This window comes from Schistocerca nitens, chromosome 1 (assembly GCF_023898315.1).
Source record: "Schistocerca nitens isolate TAMUIC-IGC-003100 chromosome 1, iqSchNite1.1, whole genome shotgun sequence".
NCBI lineage: Eukaryota > Metazoa > Arthropoda > Insecta > Orthoptera > Acrididae > Schistocerca > Schistocerca nitens.
Genome location: NC_064614.1, coordinates 793,479,680 through 793,500,360, shown reverse-complemented (window position 1 = coordinate 793,500,360; position 20,681 = coordinate 793,479,680). Strand labels below are relative to the sequence as shown.

The following is a 20,681-nucleotide window of genomic DNA, read 5'->3' as shown; positions in this document are numbered from 1 at the left end:
GAACTTTAAAGAGCCATTATGACTAACTCCATTAATGAGAATAAATGTCAGTAGCTAATGGCTTTGGCAATTTTGTGACTATCTTTGCTATAAATGTAATGTGTACAACTCATGTTTAATTAACTCCTATGTGTAGTAAATGGAAAATGTTTAGAATTGTCCAAACAGCACTGCAATTTCAAAGGGTGTGGAGCTATTAATATCCTCATAAATTAAGGATCAATATCAATAATACAATCCCCAATGCATCACACAAAGCCCTTATGGTTCCTTTAAACCAAGCTGTAGGAACACATAACAATGAATTTCAACACCAGAGTGCTCCCTCTTTCTTGTTCATCAAAGCAGCTAATGATGTTCACAGGTCAGCATCCCACCTCCCATTTCCTTCTTCATTGGATCACAGAAGTTTGAATACATGATGCATTCAGTAGGTTCACAGTTCAAAAGACTCATTCATATTGGTTCCACCCTGGTAACACAGAATAGACAATACGGATTATTTCATGTTATTACATACACTGCAGATCTGAGTCACGGAAAAGTAGCTTCTTTACGACACCCTCCTCAAAAGAAAGAAAAAAAAAAAGATGAAGATGAAGGTTTAATGTCCCACTGATAATGATGTAGCTGGAAACAGAGCACAGGCTCAAATTTGACAAGAAGGTGAAGATGTAGGATGTGTCCTCTTCAAAGTGACTACACCATCTTTCACCATATGTGATGCAGGAAAACGCACAGAAAACCTAAATCTGGAAGGCTGGGTGGTGTAATTTAAACCCACCATTCCCAAATGCAATTCCAGCGACTTTACCACGGCACAATCTTCCCTGGTGCATCAAGGAGAATATTAAGTCTGCAGACTGCATTTTAAATGTATTGTACAAAAGTCATGCTTAAAAAAAAGATCATTTAATGTGTGATTAATAAACCACAATCTAATGGTACCAATGAATTAGGTAAGATGAGTTTTCAATCTTTAATCACTCTCTCACATTTCATACAGTAACATATTTAAACACTACATATACACAGCCAATACTGTAATCAAATTGGCTAACAAACATATCCAAAGCTATATGTTTCATAAAATGTACATGTCTGAACAGTAATCAACATGCTCCACTAACAGAACACCTCTGCTTTAATTCTACATAACAGGAATAAATAATGATCTCACTTCACATCAATGCCTCTTTTAGTAAAAGTATCTCCAAAAACATATAAAAACAACCACATCTCCATCTAATACACTTACAAAAAACACTCACTTTACGCAGTCACGGGACTGAAAAACTAGACCTCCCAGCAAGAAACTATTATAAAAAACTACACAAAATTCATAACTGTAACTAAATTTAGAAACAGTCAGAGATTCTAGGCTCTGTGCTATCACAAAGAAAAACAAAACTAAAAAATCCAGTTACATGATAGCCACACAATAACAACTTCCAAAATTTAACATACATAAATGATGAAATGGGTTACGTTTCTGGCTATACATCATTTGATTTGTGCTAGATAAATTAACAAATTACAATTATAAGTTGTGTGAAAACTGTTTCAACCCGGCGTGGTCAGCACAAGATTAGAACAACAACATTTAAAGGGTCAATAATTATTACTGCAGTTTTTCGAGCAAGGATTAAAACTGGTATCCGGTAGTAAACATTTTTAACAAGAGCAGCATTCTGTGCAAGTATAAAATATGTAGCACTTATACCTGAGTAAAAGCCCTCTACCATATATAATCGTCATGTGTGTAACATTACAGATATAATACCTAACATTGTACAAACAACAGTACACTGGTCAAAACAATCTTCACTGAAGAGAGTCACAAGACCACTGTTCATTGAAAAGAAATGAGTGCAACACATGATTTATGAGAAATAAATGAAACTGATATCTATGTTTGAATCGTGCAGATTCAGCAGGGAACAACATGAAAAAATTTTATGAGTCTCTAGCTTCTAAAGTCATAGTCACTCAAAGCCTTTAGCAAAGAGCAGACAAACTTAACACCAGGCTTAAGTTATTTAGCCTCAAGTCAAACATTTGTATATTTATGATAAATATATTTTCCTTTTTTTTACCTATCCTTCTTTTGTTCCAGGAATTAATTCGGGTTCCAAAACTCAAGATGTATAAACTTTTTCATGCTGCTCTTATCTGCACCACTGTTTTTAACACTTTGTGATACTGAAATGCACATTCAGATACTAACAATTCCTAACACTTGCAAGACAATACAATTTGTTTTATCCACATTATAACAAAAACCAACAACACTCTTCTTTTTAGAATTTAGCTGAAATTAATGTTACATAAAAAGTTACAATGAAAGCATCCAACTGTAAAAAGCTTTTTGGTAAATGTAGCTGCATTACCTGTTTTGTAAATCAATGTAATGTAATAAACATTATGTAAAATCACTAAATGCATATTTCTTTTATAACAAAACTGGTATGTCAAAATATGGGCAGTCCCATTATTGTCTTTCAGAACAACAAAAGTGTATAAGTTTTTAGCAAGCTAAATTCTACAATTTAATATAAGGTAAATAAGTACTCTATCTGCTATGGAATGTTTTTATTGCACCAATTGCTCTCTGTTCAACAAACATTTGCATAGAGAGAAACACAAAAACTGAAGTTCAGCATGAGCTGCTTGTCAAATAACATCACACATACAGCTGGATTCAGCCTGCTCAACCCATCCCTGAAGGCTAGCCTCTACAGGCTGATTACTGAGCCACCTCTCTTCGCCACTACCACATGGTGCTGTGTTCCATATTGAGTTTACTTGTACCTTCAGTCTACTATTTGTACTGAGGTATGACTCATATTTAATATGTGCACCAGTCACCTTTCTCTAAAGCAGTACATACTGTATACCCATAAAAAACTGTTCATATTTTACAACAGTACTAAGAGGAAGGATAAGTGTTGGGCATTTGTGTTAGAGATACACAGGGTTGTAGCAAATGGATGCAAGGCACTGTATGGCACACACAATTGATGAGTAAATCCTACAGTTTGTGTACTAGCATGTAGATGTGATTGGATAGTAGGCCTGACCAAGAATCTGTACAGATATGGTCAGTGTATTGAGTCATGCCTCTCTGGTGCCAGCAAGTTGATCTCAACTCAATAGCAAGTTGACTCAGCCAAGCAGCTACTTTCCCAAGTCAGTAAAGATTCTGGGATGGCACAACAAGCTGAATCTAGTGAAATGCACAGCTCTAATCTTCAGGAAGAGAAAAAAAAATATTGTATGCAGTTCCCACACCAATTAAGTCAGTAACATTTTATACCCATTAAACACTACTAGTTTGCACAGAACCACATCCATACAACAAGAAAGTCAAAGCACATTTATAGGGAGACATGGTGAGGAGAGATGGAAGGGGTGGGAGCGGGGAGGTTGAGGGAGGGGGAGGAGGATGGGGAAGCTGGAGGACTCCCAATCACCTCTTCCAAAATTGAGAAATATTAGCACAAGAGTATTCACACAATCATCATACATTCCACACCCACCATAATACATTTCTGAGTACTTGCAATTTATTACTTATACAGTATTAATACTTCCATATATAAGCGTGACAAACTTTGATTATTAATGACAAGTACATCAAATATAATAATGAAACAGTGACACAACAGAAAAAAAATGTGGCAAATTCTGCTTTTTGATTAAATATCTTACTAAAATTAAGTACATAAAATACTGAAAGTGTTTTCTTTCTATGTTACAAAACTTTCTTTATGAAGTTCTGTTTTACAAAACATCTAATAATACTTTGCTGCATCATTTAGAGAAGGGAAAAGATGTCTTTCTTGGAACATGGATTCAAAAAGCTCATTCGGCAAAGCAGATGGAGATGCAGGTGTTCTTGTTTTAACCAAGTCCATGATCTTCAAAAAAGCCTTGTGGTGTTTCTTCCTACAATGAAGAGAATTTAACAAATAGTGTGATTTCATTCATTCTGTAATTATAGTCAAAATCTGTTATAAAACAAATGACTACATCATGAAACCTAAAAATTTTTCAGATATAGACAGGCCATGATTTTGGCTGACATTTACAAGATGAAAATAAATGTCTGAAGTTCCTCAGTCAGGAATCACAGAAAATGTGGCAACAGTCGGCTGCAGGAAGTCAGCAATATTGTTAATGAATAGACCTATATGTTTCTACATATTCCAAGTAGGTTATATTTTAAAGGATGCCAAACAAGCCGCCTACAAGAAACTTGTCATTAAGAGAATCAATTTTGCTGCTACAAGGACAGGATAAGTCTCTAATAACATGTAGGTTCTACAGTTATTTAATAGCAGAATACTGCTTGTTAAATCAAATGTTCTAATCTTGTGAGCACAGAATCTCTAAATCTCACATCTATTGGCACACTAGAAGAGCATCACATTTCATGAATAACCTTTTCTTTTTCATAACTGAGAACCTTCATGTGGCAAACACGGTGATATGCTTCAAGAAAGTGCAAAAGCAGACATCATATTTTTACTTTAATAAAAAGCATTCAACAAGATCCCTCACAGTCAGCTGATACTACAAAATTGCCATACGAGATGGCAACTTACACGTATGACACTGACTAAAGTTTTAGCAGCAGGGAAAACATAGTATGCCTCATCTGGACTCATGATAATGAATAAGCAAAAATAGGTGTCATTTTGCAAGGAAAAACACAGTCATGTATGTTAAAAACGTGTGGATGAAATTGACAAAGCTTGTCTTTTGGAAAGGTACTGCACCAAGAAAATTAAAGAAATCCAGTATGATATTCCCATACAAGTGAATACCTCCACATTTGAACGTAGGTAAATAAAAGTGATAAAAAGGAGTCCTCACTAATGTACTATTTCAATAACTTTGTGTACTGGAGAATGTTTATCCTCTATCTCAATGTCAGCACTTTCACAATTTCATTGCAGAATCTATATCACATGGAAAAACTTACAAAATATGTGAAGTGCCTCACACAATACCACTAAATGATATCTGGGGAGATCATTTTATACCAAGTCTAACATAATGTTAGATATTTTTATAGGTCATTAAAGGACAATATGAGTAGCTTGGTATTTTATCTCCCATTCTTCAATAGTGTAGTAATATAGTAATAAATGGAGCTATAAATGTAAGCATGGAAAGAGCCATCAGAAGTGGCACAGAAAACTGTACAATATTGTAAGAAGCTGAAGAGAGATTTCTTTTTCCCAAAAAACTTTTACCAGGAGATCAATACCCACTTCAAAAATTTACATGCTTGTTTCATGAAATACACACACACACACACACACACACACACACACACACACACACACACACACACACACACACACACACACAATAATTAGTATGTTGTTGCCTTGAAAGTACAGACTTGTTTTCCCTTCCATTTTTAATAAGACCAATAAGAAACTTAGTCTGACAAAGAAATGGGCTTATTTCTAAATACCAGTCTAACATCATAACGTTGTGCCAACTGAAATTGTACAGTAACATATAAAACAACAAAAAAACAAAAAACATTTATTTAGGAAACTATGGTGGTGTCACCTCAACCAGAATAACAGCAGCATTCAGATCTTATATTCCTCACATCACCTTAAGGAAGCAAAAGCTCCTTAAGTAATCTGTCGTCAACCTCCAGTGAGAGACTGAACACTTGAAATGTTGTGCAATTCAGTTCTGCTTCAGCACAAAGCACCATACTTATGAAACCATAACGATGTTTAAAGAGAACTTGACAACCATGACACAAAAGCAACCTTCTGACTTACAGGGAATCAAAAAACTTAAAGAAAGAAACATAGTTACCAGAATCAAAATGGACTTTATGGACTTGATCAGATGTCAGGTGAATGGTATCAACAGCCCAGTTATGTATCTCCAAAATCACAGGCTGCATGAAATGCTTGGATTTGTCAAAACTAAAGCTTATTGTACCTTTTCTCAGAACACACTTTGAACGCAAGGTTGACATTATGAAGCAGACTACGCCACTACCAACAGACATACAACAAATAATACCATAAACCAAACAACACGTGAAACACACGAAGACCCAAGCAATACTGAGAAACAGCTGTGCAGGTGTCCACGATGCTGCGGTGGTGCAGAAACAAGCAACCTTCCCACTTGACACATGAGGCAGAACTATTGGGCTAAGGAGGCAAACCATTCTTTGAAAATATACAAAAGCTGTTTTACAACCATCGTAGAGCTATTGCAGTGTGTGACAACCAGCATGCAGAGGATCTTGAAAATGAGAGATCATCTGTTGTAGTACAACACGTGCTTGGATTCAGAAAATTTTTCAACATTTCCTGATATAACTGGAGTGTGCACTTCGATATTTACCTTTGATTTTGAAAATCAGTCTAAAATATTGACACATGAAAACTGATATTTCACAAATGGACGTTATGTATGATACAGCAATGTGATACATTGAAATGGTAATGACTCAGAAATGAGTTATCTCAATCCCAGTCTCCACAAGGGTTGCCTGTGTTTCCAGGCTTCGTTTTTTTTTTCAGACATCGCTAGTTTCTGGATGTGCAGCTTTTGAGACATATGACAGGTAAGATAAACATTGGTCGCCAACATCTTGTATCACCAGAGGACAGGTGGGATGCCCACTAAGGTGTGTAACGTTCATGACAAGGCTGTGTCCTGCAGCCTCTGTATCTTGTCTGAACCAGTGAAGGCCCACTCATGACTCCTGCACTCCAAAATGTGGCAATACCACTTGAAAGAATTATTTGCAGTTACTACACAACACCACTTGAGAACACTGCTGTTAGGTGCGTTCAGGTTAAATTAGATGTACTTTTTGTTCCAATTCATCCATAGTTTGGAGACCCTCAAATACGTACATGCCAGAAAAACAGGAATAAACAGAGTCAAATTTAAAAGGCAGGAATTAATACCTTATCACTGAGACTCCAAACTATATTATCCAACACCTAATTATTTTTCATCTATTTCTTTAAGTTTAAGGCCATAATGCACGATGAAACTGACCCCCCCGCCCTGCCCTGCCACCTAATCACAGTAACACCAGCACCAGCCCCGCCCTGCCCTACTACCTAATCACAGTAACACCAGCACCAGTATCACCACTACCTACCCTACTTACCCTACAACACCCAATCCCTTATCTCCAAGCCCACAAACATATGGCCACCCCAAAATCATTATTCTGTTTTAGCCACTATCAAGGGTACGCTAGTGTGTTCTCAATCTGACTTCTGTTACAAATGTTTCACATTTCCTGTCGAAGTTTAAGGACACTACTGACACGAGGCCCAAATAATAATCGATGGTAAGGTAATGTAGTCCATAACATCAAGCCATTAATGATACATGTGATGTGTTAAGCACCAAAATAAAACTTGTAATATGTAATAAAATATTAATATTTTAACAGTTTCAATACAATGTGGTGCCATTAATGGAATATATTCAGAATTTCACTCAGTTGTGATTTTAAGGGCTTCTTTCCATAATGACACGATGACAAATTCTATATATGTTGAGAGACAGCTATTTCAATGAACTGAATTTTTATTCCTTACATTCAGTTTTCCCTGTTCACAGAAGATAAGAAAGGAAATCAGTTAACCAGCGGTGTAAAAAATGGCCTTGCTGTGCAGGAGGGGTGGGGGTAAGGCGGAGGTGGTGACCACACGAAGGGGATGCAGAAGTATGATTTATTTAAAAATGTATTCTTACATATAATTTAGCCATGTAAACTCATTTATGAAATGCAAACAGAAGTGTGCCAGCAATTATTTTGTACCTTTTCAGGTTTAATGTTAACAAGAATGTTACAGTGTATGGCGGCCAGCACCACATGCAGCGTACAGATTTCACCAGTGCTATTTTTTTTACATAAGCAGTGGCCATTACGTCAGCTAGCACTCAGCAATGTGCTACCTTCTTCACTGCGTATTTCCTTCAATTGGTATTGAAAATGACAGGTCCTCTTGGTAACAATTCCATAATGACAAAAATAATCAATTTTTGACAATGTGATGTAATTGGACACACAATAAATCTGCTCACCAAGCAGCGGCAGGAAAACACACATATAAAAAAGGGTTTTATATATGCAATTTTTTGGAGCCAGTGGCTCCTTCTTCTGGTCACCTCTCTTCCTTTCCTTTCAACCCTTCTGCCAGAGCCTCTGGCTCTGAAAGCTTGCATATGTTAAATCATTTTTTTATATTTGTGGTGGTGGTGGTTAGTGTTTAACGTCCCGTCGACAACGAGGTCATTAGAGACGGAGCGCAAGCTCGGGTTAGGGAAGGATTAGGAAGGAAATCGGCCGTGCCCTTTCAAAGGAACCATCCCGGCATTTGCCTGAAACGATTTAGGGAAATCACGGAAAACCTAAATCAGGATGGCCGGAGACTTTATATTTGTATTCTCCTGCCGCCACTTGAGTAGTTTTTTATCCATCCAATAATAAATCAATAAGTTCATTTTTTTTTTAATTTTGTGATGGATGTAGTGTTACAAAGCAAGTGAACTGCCAACAGAAAATGATCCTGATATTACAACCGAATACAACAGGCATCTTCATAATTCAGTTTAATTACTCTTCTTCTATAGTGTACTCGCATTAATCTAAAACTTATTGCTGTTTTTTCTTACATGGGCTGCTCTTAAATGTTTGCATTAAGTTAAAACTACAATATGTAGTAATAGGTAATATTTAAGTAGAGCTCAAATACAGAAAATTGAAAGTCTGCCAAGGTGAAGAAGTTAAAAAGACAATGAACATAAATACAAGCATCCAGTGTTCAGCTACATGCCCAGAACAGATATCTACTAAAATTAGTGACAAAAGTGAAATCAGAGAAACGTCTGAGGATTTAAAAGTTGAAAGTAAAAGTCAGTACTGTCATAAAAACTCAACGAGGGAAGATTCTAACACTTTGTAAGTTCATAGAGGATGTAATACCAGTTTTGAAAATGGACCACCAGTAATAAACACTGACTCCCCAGCAAGACATTGTCCTACTCAAATTCAAAATAATCAGCAAACTGCACATTTTAGCATCGATAAAGAATTATTCCAAGGCAAACTGAATGAAGAGACTAAGCTAAAATTTATGAACAGCACACCAGGCAAGCCTCAATGCCCTTTCCTTAGAGACAGTGAGACCAAAAGATCGTTCAACTGTGATTACTATTACAATTATACTAAAACAGGCCACAAAACTGAACAATTTTATGTATGCTCTCCCCTACTTTAAACACAGTATACTGTGTAGCATGACGGTTGTTTGGAGGTGGAGAAAATGCAAGGCACAATAGACAAATTAATGACGCAAGGTCTAAGCAAGAAAATAAAAGTACACAAAACTTGCACTACACATTTAAATCCATCTACTACTTACAGCATGAGGAAACAAGACAAAACCATTAATACGCATTTCGATGAAGGACACAAACAAATGAAGGCTATAATTTCTAGAATAATATTTTCTACACATATCTCTTCTGCAGGCAAATCTTTCACGTGAAAGCCCATAAACTCAACTCAAAACGATGTGTTACAACTGTTAAATGATTGTGTTTCAGAACAGGTCATCAGAACAGGTCATCCATGAAATCAAACAGCAGCCATTTTTTCACTGACTGTAGACACAACTCCAGTTGTATCAAGAAAGGACCAAGGATCGTAAGCAGTTTGAAATAAAAGGAATTCCATGAGGTAAGGGGCTTTGATGCTGAGAGTTTTGAAAAAGAAATAATAACTAATTTAGAGAAGAATGACAACATACAAGTGGACAGCTGCAGAGGTCAAAGATATACCAATGCTGCATCTATGAATGGCACACACACAGGTTCACAGTCAAGAATTGCAGCATTTGTCCCAAATGCTGAGTTTACACATTATTCAACACACAACTTAAATTCAGTACTAAATCATTCAGTCACAAAGTGGATCTGCAACAGTTCAGTCATGAATGAAATGGAACTGCAACATTTATAACAGAAAATATAATGCGTTTATGTCTTCTTTGGTGCTTCTGCAGTTCTATACTAACAATTGAGTGAAACTATTGCAACTGACAGAAATGTTACAGTGATTCTGAAGAAATAGTGTTCAATTAGGTGTTCTTTCCAACTTCTTCAAACCGCAAGAAATAAGCAAGTCACCTTAAGAAACTATTTTGAAATTGTAGTAGAAACAATAGTACTAGCAAAGTTTGGAGCATTGTCCAGAGTTGATCTCAAAATATATCCACAAAGTGAAGAAATTTTTTTGGTGAGCTTACTGCAAATCACAGAACTGTGGATACACTCTTTTCAAGACACAGTTTTCAATGCTTGTGTTGATATTTCAATTCAACAACGAAACCACTGTGGCTACTCAAACTTGGAAAAAAAAATCCCTGAGAATTCCAGGTGTGAGGAGGAAGATGGAGTCAAGAAGCTCCTGATAAATTAATGGAAATTAATTAATGGTGAGCACGGGGAGGGAGGGCAGCATAACATAATAATGACTTTTCTTTCATCTCAGCTGAACTATATAGTAGCCACAAGCAGCAGTTTAACTGCAGTTTTTAAATATCGATAATTTATATGGAATGAATACACTTTGAAATAATAAGTATTTTAAAATTTGTCATTCATAAAACAATAAATTCTGTTTCAATCAAAGATTGAAACACAGAATTTTCTGAGATTTTATGAAATTTCCCTGATTTATCCAGATAAAATGTAATTCCCGAGAATTCCAGCTTTTCCAGAAGAATTGACATCCTGCGAAACAAACATTTTATCAGCCATCAGAATGTCAATTACTATTTTCCTTTCTTACATCCTATTTGTGTTTTTAAGTTAGAAAATGAAGATATTCAGAGCAGAAAATCATTAGGAAGTATGAATCAGATTCTACCATAAATTGTTCATTTGAACTTATTAGCCTAGAAAGACTTATGTCAAAGGAATTTGGAAAGAAAGGAAACACGGTGTCGATTAAAGACCTCACAAAGTTTTTGTTTGTCGAAAATATTTTTCTTGTAACTAATCTCCATAATAGCATAGCTCTCCAGCTGTACTGGACTCCGCAAGTTACTTCTACTACATCAAGAAGATGATTTTCTAAATTGAAATTAATAAAAATTTTTCTTAGAAGCTCAATATCTCAGCAGCCAAGAAGTTCTAAGCACTGAACATAAGACGTGTGTTCTCTACACTTGGTAGACATTGTACAAAATTTTTTTGAGTACTAAGCTTACGGGAACTGGAAAGATGTGTGCACTTCAGCATATAGTTTCACTTCAAAAAACTGAGATGATGTTTATTCTACAAGAAGTGTCTGCATCCACAGTTGAAAGGTCAGCATGGCTGATTGCTATGCAAGGGGCCAGGTTCGATTCCTGGCCACACTGGAGATTTTCGCTGCTCGGAGACTGGGTGTTGTATTGTCTTCTTCATTTTATCCTCAATGACAACTCGCTGAGGTGGCATCAATTAAAATGACTTGCACCAGGTGATCAGTCTACCCAATGAGAGATATATGCACTATATTTTATTTTATATTCCTGCCCCCTACATGGTGCGCATCAACAAGAGAGTTTATTTCACTTTTAATCTAGATTACGATGTGAGAATGTCTATTTTCTTATTTGCTCTTTCAAGGTTTACTATTACCACAAGGCCCCCAAAAATTATTTGCCAGAGGGGGTGAGCGTGGGGAGGGGGGCGCAAATCCTTTGTGACGTCACTGTGTGTAATATCTCACTGTGACAGGGTAAAGATACATTACAGAATCAGTTGTGGAATACTTTAGGAACCATATAAGCATAAGATGGACCCCTGGTCCAGGAGTAGCATCTTAGACTAGTAATCAAAAAGTCACTGGTCCTGGGTCTGAACCCTGATTTGCTTAAATTCTGAATAAAAATCATCATTGATGATGACGCGGACTTCCGACATAGGAAGTCACCCCCATACTGCCAACAGGCTTGTCAAAGACGGCAGATTAACCGACTGAGGTTTAGCGCACTCTCTTGCCACTGGGGCGGGAAATTTCTCCTAAAAGGCAGAAAAATCAGCAATGATCAAGGGCATGGGATTGCAGAAAACAATGGAGACCACTACATTAAAGACACATAATGTGTATCCACAGTAGATGTGACCCATAATTGAAAAAATGTGTTATGATGATCTCTCCACTGCCAAAAGATTCCAGACTAGTCCCACATTCGGATCTCTAGGAGGGGACTGCCAATGGGGAGGTGACCATGAGAACAAGATTGAATAGCTCTACAAGTTGGGGCCTGGAATGTCAGGAGTTTGAATTGGTAGGGCAGCTATAAAATCTCAAAAGGGAAATATTAAAGCTCAATCTAGATATGTGAAGTGAAATGGAAAGAAGACGAGGATTTCTGGTCAGGTGAATATAGGGTTCTATTACTAGCAGCAGAAAATGATACAACGGGAGTATGATTTGTTATGAATAGGGAAGGAGGGCAAGAACAAGTTATTGCGAACAGTTCAGTGATAGTGTTGTTCTCATCAGAGCTGATAGCAAACCAACTCTGACAAAGACAATTCAGGTATACATGCCGACATCGTGGGCAGCAGAAGATACAGACAAAGTAAACGAGGATACTGAATGAGTAATTCAGTACATAAAGGGTGATGAAAATGTAACAGTTATGGAGAATTGGAATGCAGTTTTCGGGGAGGAAGCAGAAGATGGGGTTATGGGAGAGTATGGGCTTGGTAGTAGTTATGAGAGAGATGAAAGACTAATTGAGTTCTGCAATAATTTTCAACAAGTATTAGCAAATATTCTGTTCAAGAAACACAAGCGGAAGATCTATACTTGCAAACGGCCGGGAGAACCGAAAGACTTCAGTTAGATAGCAAAATGGCCACGCAGAGATTCCAAACTCAAAATATTAAGACTGTAGGACATACTCAGGAGCAGATATAGATTCAGATTACAATTTAGTAACGATGAAGAGCAGGCTGAATTTTAAGAGATTAGTCAGGAAGAACCAGGATGCAAAGAAGTGGGATACAGAAATGTTAAGGAATGAAGAAATACGGTTGAAGTTACCTGAGGCTATACATGCTGCGATAATGAGTAGTTCAGTAGGCAGTTCAGTTGAAGAGGAACGGATGTCTCTAAAAAATGGTATTCATGGAAGTTGGAAAGAAAAACATAGGTACAAGGAAGTTAATTGCAAGGAAACCATGGGCAACAGAAGAAAAACTCCCATTGATCGCCAAAAGAAGGAAGTACAAAAGTGTTAAGGGAAATTCGAAAAAATAGAAATAAAAGTCAATCAGGAATTATATAAACTAAGGTGAGATGAGTGCATTAAAAATGTAAAAAAGGAATAAGAGGCACACAGCAATCGGTCATAATCCCATTAGTTTTTATTACTCTTGCGTACCTAAATAGCCGAAATTTAGATATGCAAGAATAATAAAAACTAATGGGACTGTGGCTGATTGCTGTGTGCTTCTCCTTCCATATAGTCTATGGTTGCTGTGCACAACAGTTCCTCATGAAACCAAAGTTGGTTAAATGTGAAGAAACTAACAAAGAAATGACTGTCAGAAGGGCTGACTCACTATACAGAAAAGTCAAACTATCTTCAGTGAAATTAAAAGCAAGAGTGTTAGCACTAAGAGTGCAAAGAGAATTCCACTGTTAAATACAGAGGAGAGAGTGGAAAACTGGAAAGAGTACACTGAAGGCCTCCGACAGGACAGAAACCAACAGGGAAGAGATGGGGGACCCCGTATCAGAATCAGAATTTAAAACGGCTTTGGAGGACTTAAGATCATATAAGGCAAAAGGGCTAGATCAGAATTTTTACAATCATTGGGGTAAGTGGCAACAGAATTATTATTCATGTTGGTGTGTAGAACGTATGAGACTAATGATATATGAGTAGACTTTTGGGAAAACATTATCCACACAATTCTGAAGATTGTGAAAGCCAACAAGTCCGAGAATTACTGCACAATCAGCTTAACAGTTCATGCATCCAAGTTGCTGATAAGAACAATATACAGAAGAATGGAAAAGGAAATTGAGGATCTGTTAGATGACAATTAGTTTGGCTTTAGGAAAGGTAAAGGCACCAGAGAGGCATTTCTGATGTCGGAGTTGATAATGGAAGCAAGACTGAAGAAAAATAAAGACACTTTCATATGATTTGTCGACCTGGAAGAAGTGTATGACAATTAGGGGTAATCCATAGGGAAAGGTGAGTGATGTACAATATGTACAGGAACCAAGAGGGGAAAACGTGAGTGGAAGACCATGAACACAGTACTCGGATTGAAAAGTATGTAATAGACAGGGGTGTAGTCCTTCACCCCTGCTGTTCAATCTGTATATTGAGGAAGCAATGACAGAAATAACAGAAAGGTTCAAGAGTGGACTTTAAATTCAGGGTGAAAGGTCACCAATGGTACGATTCACTGACACTGCTATCATCATTGAAAGTGAAGACGAATTACAGGATCTGGTGAATTGAATGAACAATCAGAGTTCACAATATGGACTGAAAAAAAATCGAAGAAAGACCAAAGTAATGGGAAGTAGCAGAAATGAGAAAAGCAAGAAACTTCAATCAGTATTGGTGATCATGAGGTACACAAAATTAAGGAATTATGCTATCTAGGCAGCAAAGTAATCCATGACGGACAGAGTAATGAAGACATAAAAAGCAGACTAGTGCCAGTAAAAAGGGGATTCCTGGTCAAGATAAGTTTACTGGCATGAAACATAAGCCATAATTTGAGGAAGAAATGTCTGAGAATGTCCATTTGGAGGATAGCATTGTATGGTAATGAAACATGGACCAAGGGAAAACCAGAACAGAAGAGAATGAACACATTTGCGATATGATGCTACAGAAGAATGTTCAAAATTAGGTGGACTGATAAGGTAAGGGATGAGTAGGATCTCCGCAGAATTGCCATGTAAAGGAATACATGGGGAACACTGACAGGAAGAAGAGACAGGATGATAATCCATCTGTTGAAACACCAAGGAATAAATTCTATGGTATTAGGGGTAAAAACTGTAGAGGAAGACATCAAACAAATAACTGAGGGCTGAGGTTGCATGGGCTACCCTGAGATGAAAAGATTGGCGCAGGAGAGGTATTCGTGGTGTGCCGCATCAACCCAGTCAGAAGATTGGTGATTCAAAAACAATAAATAAATAAATAATATGCATTCAACTGAAATGATTTGAAGAAATTGTAAAAATCCTAAGCCAGAATAAAGTGGCACAGATATGAATCCTGCTCCTTGAATAGAAGTGCAGTATCTCGACTAACGTGATGCTTAACTCTATTCCTAGCAAGACACATCATGTTTTTATACAATGAAGATTACATTCTGACTCAACATTCTGGCTTTTGCTGCTTCCCACTTTCCAACAAATACTGGAGAACTCTTTCTAAAATGAGGTGATAAACATTATATGCCAAAATACAAAATGAGGACATCCCAAGGCAATCTCAGGGCAATTTAATCAATGTAACAGCTGGGTTGGAAAGAGAATACGCACGTTGCAAGTATGAACAAAGTAGTTTGGTGTGTCACCTTCAGACCCTGTACCGACAGTCAGTCTTACAATCAAGTGCAGGATAGGCAACACATCTTATATCAGCATATTTGATCCTGGCTAGATTATATGTGCCTGAAGGGACATTTCATTTCCGAGTTCTTGCAACCACTGAAATTTTCATATGCTACTGTGTCACTGGTGTACCGCAAATAAATCAATTTCACAAAAAAATGCAGTTTGCTGATTCAGCTGCCACTGGAAACACATTGATGGGTCAGTAATGATTACTGTGGATTAAAATACCAGACCGACTGACCACATTGCAGCAAATTACTTGTCCATTTAATGCCAGAGTACGGCACCAGCACTACCACCACCAGCACCACCACTACCACCACCAACTCCAACAACAAATGAACAGCCAGACCATCCAGATGCTATGAGGTACAAGAGCCACCACCCATAAGTTAATTTCTGATCATAACACATTACGGACCATAGGTTAGGAGAGAGGTGAGAATACTTCACAAGGTGTTTAACAATGAAATTCAACGAACAGCTGTGCAATTGAGATTTTATTTTATTTTATTTTCCCTACCAGTTTTAGCAATTCATTATGCCATCTTCAGGCACCTCTTAAAAATAATCAATATTGGCATACTAGGACCATACGTTCCGGAATGTCATGACTGCTCAACCTCTGGTAACCGCTAATGGATCAACAGAGATTTCACAAGATGATCAAAGCATGAAGGAAGAAAGATGATTAAGATTTAATATCTTGTCAATGACGATGTGATCACAGACAATCAAAGCATGTAAAAATGTGCCTTGAACTAAGCAGCAGCACTACACATTGGTACACACCAATGGTCCTGTCAGTTTGCCACTATCATTCACTCACTGATGAATATTTCACAAGTAACCACTTGTTCATCCACAAATGACTTGTACTTTCATCACAACAGTGTCCCACCTTGTTGTTTTGGAATTGTGTCAGAATGGTTTGAGAAATGGTCCATGTACATCAGAGTACTTGTGTGGTCTCCGGATCACCTGATGTATTTATGTTGAACATATTTGGGACAAAACCTAACAAGTATGCACATCTGGGACTCATACCAATCCTCTGGGGCATGGGTGGCCAGGATGGCTTCAAATGCTTTTGGTGTCTCGTGCAATATGTCAATTTATAATTTTATACATGTGGAGATCTACACAAATGTACAGCTTCCAACATTTTTCTTCCCCGAGCAATTTGCTTCAGAAAGCTGCTGCCAAGAACGCCAGAATATCAAAATTTCACCCATCATAACAGCAAATGAAACAGAGACAAGTAATTGATTGTTGCTTCAGATTAACACTTTGAGGGAAGTCATTTTCCAGGACAAGACTGTTTTTTAATCAAAAGAAATACTTTATTTAATTTAATTAATTATCAGTTAATTTAATCCACTTGACGATTATAAGCAGTAGTTATGCAGAGATTAAGAGGACTGCATAAGATATTGAAGCAGGAAAGCTGTATGAAACCATTCAAACTGACGACACAATCAACAACAATGGGCTTTCTCAAAATATGCTAAAAAACATTTATTAAATGCTTACAGTATTTGATGATCCACACAGTATTGTGGACGGAACACCGATGGCACCCATAATAAGAATGTAGCACAACCTTAGTATGTAAGAGCACAACTACCACAAATCTGAAGGAAAAAATGCAAGCCCTATGCCAGTTGCATGGACCAATAGCATACCTAATTCTTTAAAACAGGTCAGCATAACACATGAACTACAACACCAATTGGAGTTGTCAGCCTAATAACCTAACTGGTTTACAACAGAGTGGCTACTCCACCTTCCTCTCCTTTTTGTTTTGTGAATTTAATGTCCCACATGCAATGGAGTCATTAAAGAGAGACGCATTCATTTTAAAGAAATGTTTTAATTTCTTCCTATCTTTTTCTTCAAATTAGTATAGAACACAGAGCTGCTTCCACTACATCTATGTTACACTAACGGACAATGACAGCTACATACTGCACTAACGTTTTTCTAATTACACATGTAAACTTCGTATTTATAACACCATTTGGGCCCTGTCGTCCTTATGAACACATTTCTCATTGAAACATCTCCATGAAATATGTTTGTCTATCTAATTTTACATCATGCCATGCAATTTATTACACCTGCTTGCAATTTCAAATTTTTAGTAGAAACTGGTGCAACAGTCAAACTAACAATTTCACAGGTGTAATAGCACTTAATTGAGATAATGAGTATTAAAACAGCACTAATAATTTGTCATATCTACACTCCTAAAGTAGCTTGTTACAGCTTTCACATATACAGTGACTGTTTTCTTACGCACAAGTTCTTGAGATCACGATTTGTGATGCTGCTTACTGACACACAAATCCTGTTTTCACTTTCTACTGAACACTTCAGATATTTTTTGTAATAGGAAAGTCTTAAATAGTTTAGTCTCCATCTTGTGAGCCCAAGTGAGAAGCTGCTTCAGTAAATAAGCAGCTATATTTACATGCAAAACACTGTATCAGTGCCTTTTTATAGGCTTAATGTTGCAAATGTTGCAAATGATAATTATTATTATTATTATTATTATTATTGAAACTTCCTGGCAGATTAAAACTGTGTGCCCGACCGAGACTCGAACTCGGGACCTTTGCCTTTCGCGGGCAAGTGCTCTACCATCTGAGCTACCGAAGCACGACTCACGCCCGGTGGCTGGAGAGCTTCTGTAAAGTTTGGAAGGTAGGAGACGAGATACTGGCAGATGTAAAGCTGTGAGTACCGGGCGTGAGTCGTGCTTCAGTAGCTCAGATGGTAGAGCACTTGCCCGCGAAAGGCAAAGGTCCCGAGTTCGAGTCTCGGTCGGGCACACAGTTTTAATCTGCCAGGAAGTTTCATATCAGCGCACACTCCGCTGCAGAGTGAAAATCTCATTCTGGATTATTATTATTGTTTTTGTTAATGCAAATCTTTGTACCTCCCACAAATTCTGTAATAGTTCTTAAATGTTACATATTTATATTTCGATGGTTACTACAGTTTTAAGATGGAATTCAGATACAGCATACAATAGTATAAAAAATATCATCGTGCAGCATCAGGTTGCTTAGATTTAAAGATAGAGTGCAAGAGAAAGATGTCCCTGAAGACCAATATGAAACTGGTATCAATAATCATGACAGTGCCATTTTCACCGATATCAAAATATATGTTCGAATCACACAGTAAACTTTTGAAAATCCTTTACGTTAATTATTATTTTTATTTGGGAAGAAACATTCTAAAAAATGTTCTTTTCACAAAAACATCACAGCCACATTAATTAATTGTATTCTAACTGAATCTTTAACAATGCAATTCTTTACTATGAACTCAAATGATCGAAAGATGAAAGTATGCCTGTAAGTTAGCTTTCAGAAAATGATAAAGCATTACAAAATCAGTTTAATTTAAATTATACTCCAACTCTGTATCATAAATTGGTGGCTGAATAATGGTGAGTTCCAATAAGTTAATATCAACAGCAATGTAAGAAGGTTTCCTCCTTGACCTCTTAATTGTTTTACCAAGCAATTTAAAAAAGAAAAAGAGAACATTATGGTAAGAAGTAAAAGTCATCCACAATAAGTACAAGTCTGCTCAGAAATTCCTTAATTTTAGAACTCTTATGTAACCAAACTTCACGTGTGAAAAAGATGTAACCTACATCATATTATGTAGGTCACTGTGTGAAATCAGAAAAATACTTACCACCCTAATAAAAATTTGGACATGCAGTGGTGGGAGTGATGATTATATTGAGGCTGATTACTCATAAGAATCACACAAAAGTGTCTCAAAAACTGATTTACAGTTTAACAGTTCAAGTTAAAGACAATAATGTAGTAATTATGATCTGAATACTTCCAATAGGCTGTATCATATCACAAATACTACTGTAATGTTTGATAATTGACACCATGTCTTAGGAAACATGTATCTTTTGTTACAAGAAATAAACAAAGAACTTCTGGGTCACAACTTTTTATTTACTGATAACTGGTTTCTATTTTTGGTGCACATCATATTCAGGTCTGGCACTGCAAAGTGCAGTTTGTCAACAATGTGTGAAACAAACACCATCTGGATCACAACTTTTTATTTACCAACAGCCGGTTTCAATCGTCAATGGAGATCATCTTCAGGTCTGGCGCTGTAAAGTGCTATTTATCAACACTAACATACTGCACTTAGCGGCACCATACTTGAAGATGGTTTGCAGCACAGATTGAAACGGGTTGTCTGTAAATAAAAAGTTGTGATCCAGATGATGTTTGTTTATTTACTGTAATGTTTCATTAACAACTTTCGGCATTTGGCACTACAGTTCATACCTATTTACAAAAGGAAGAAAGGGGTGAATGAATTTACGAGAAAATTTTCTAATCCGCGGAGGCTCAACCCAAAATCGCATTTGTCTTTCCAAGAACTGCTACCTATTTCCAATGGGGCCAGTTTGAAAACCTGCATTGTATACCAGATACTTCGTTAGTCTGTGAGTAAATATATCAACAGATATATTCTATTCCAAATAAGAAGTATGGAAAAATTATTAAGTTTCACATAATATTTCTGTTTATTAGAAATGTTATGAAAACATATGCAGTTGTAAATATATGCAACAAAATGAAAACTTTAACATAACAATGGCATAAATACATTCCAGTTACAAGAAAATGTTTACAAAAATAAATGCTTTTGACATATCATCATACAATAAATATTAAAGGCTAAACCATAAAAAGATAATTATTTCTTCAACCAGATTCTAGCAAACAAATATAAATTTTATCCATTCATTTACAATACAAAAACACTGTCATGGATTTAATAGAAGAAGGCTGGCTTCATGCAATATCCTGAGAACGTCTCACTTCAAAGAAAAATATTGTTTCACTTAGCAATGAATAATAGGAAGTATATAATATTTCAAATGCACAACGATGCTCATAATTTCAATTTTGGGAAAACTGTTTCAAACAGCCAAACATTGTCATGG

The 20,681-nt window shown here is 36.7% G+C and overlaps 1 protein-coding gene across 2 annotated transcripts in view; it reads right to left on the bottom strand.

Annotated features, from left to right (window-relative positions):
• Positions 1 to 955: 955 nt before the first annotated feature.
• Positions 956 to 20,681, bottom strand: part of LOC126262339 (AP-1 complex subunit sigma-2) — a 71,252-nt gene continuing 51,526 nt past the window's right edge. For both annotated transcript variants that reach the window (XM_049958927.1, XM_049958911.1), the window contains exon 5: positions 956 to 3,948. In XM_049958927.1, the coding sequence (XP_049814884.1) occupies positions 3,904 to 3,948 (45 nt within the window). In that variant the 3' untranslated portion in view covers positions 956 to 3,903. The remainder of the gene's footprint in view (positions 3,949 to 20,681) is intronic.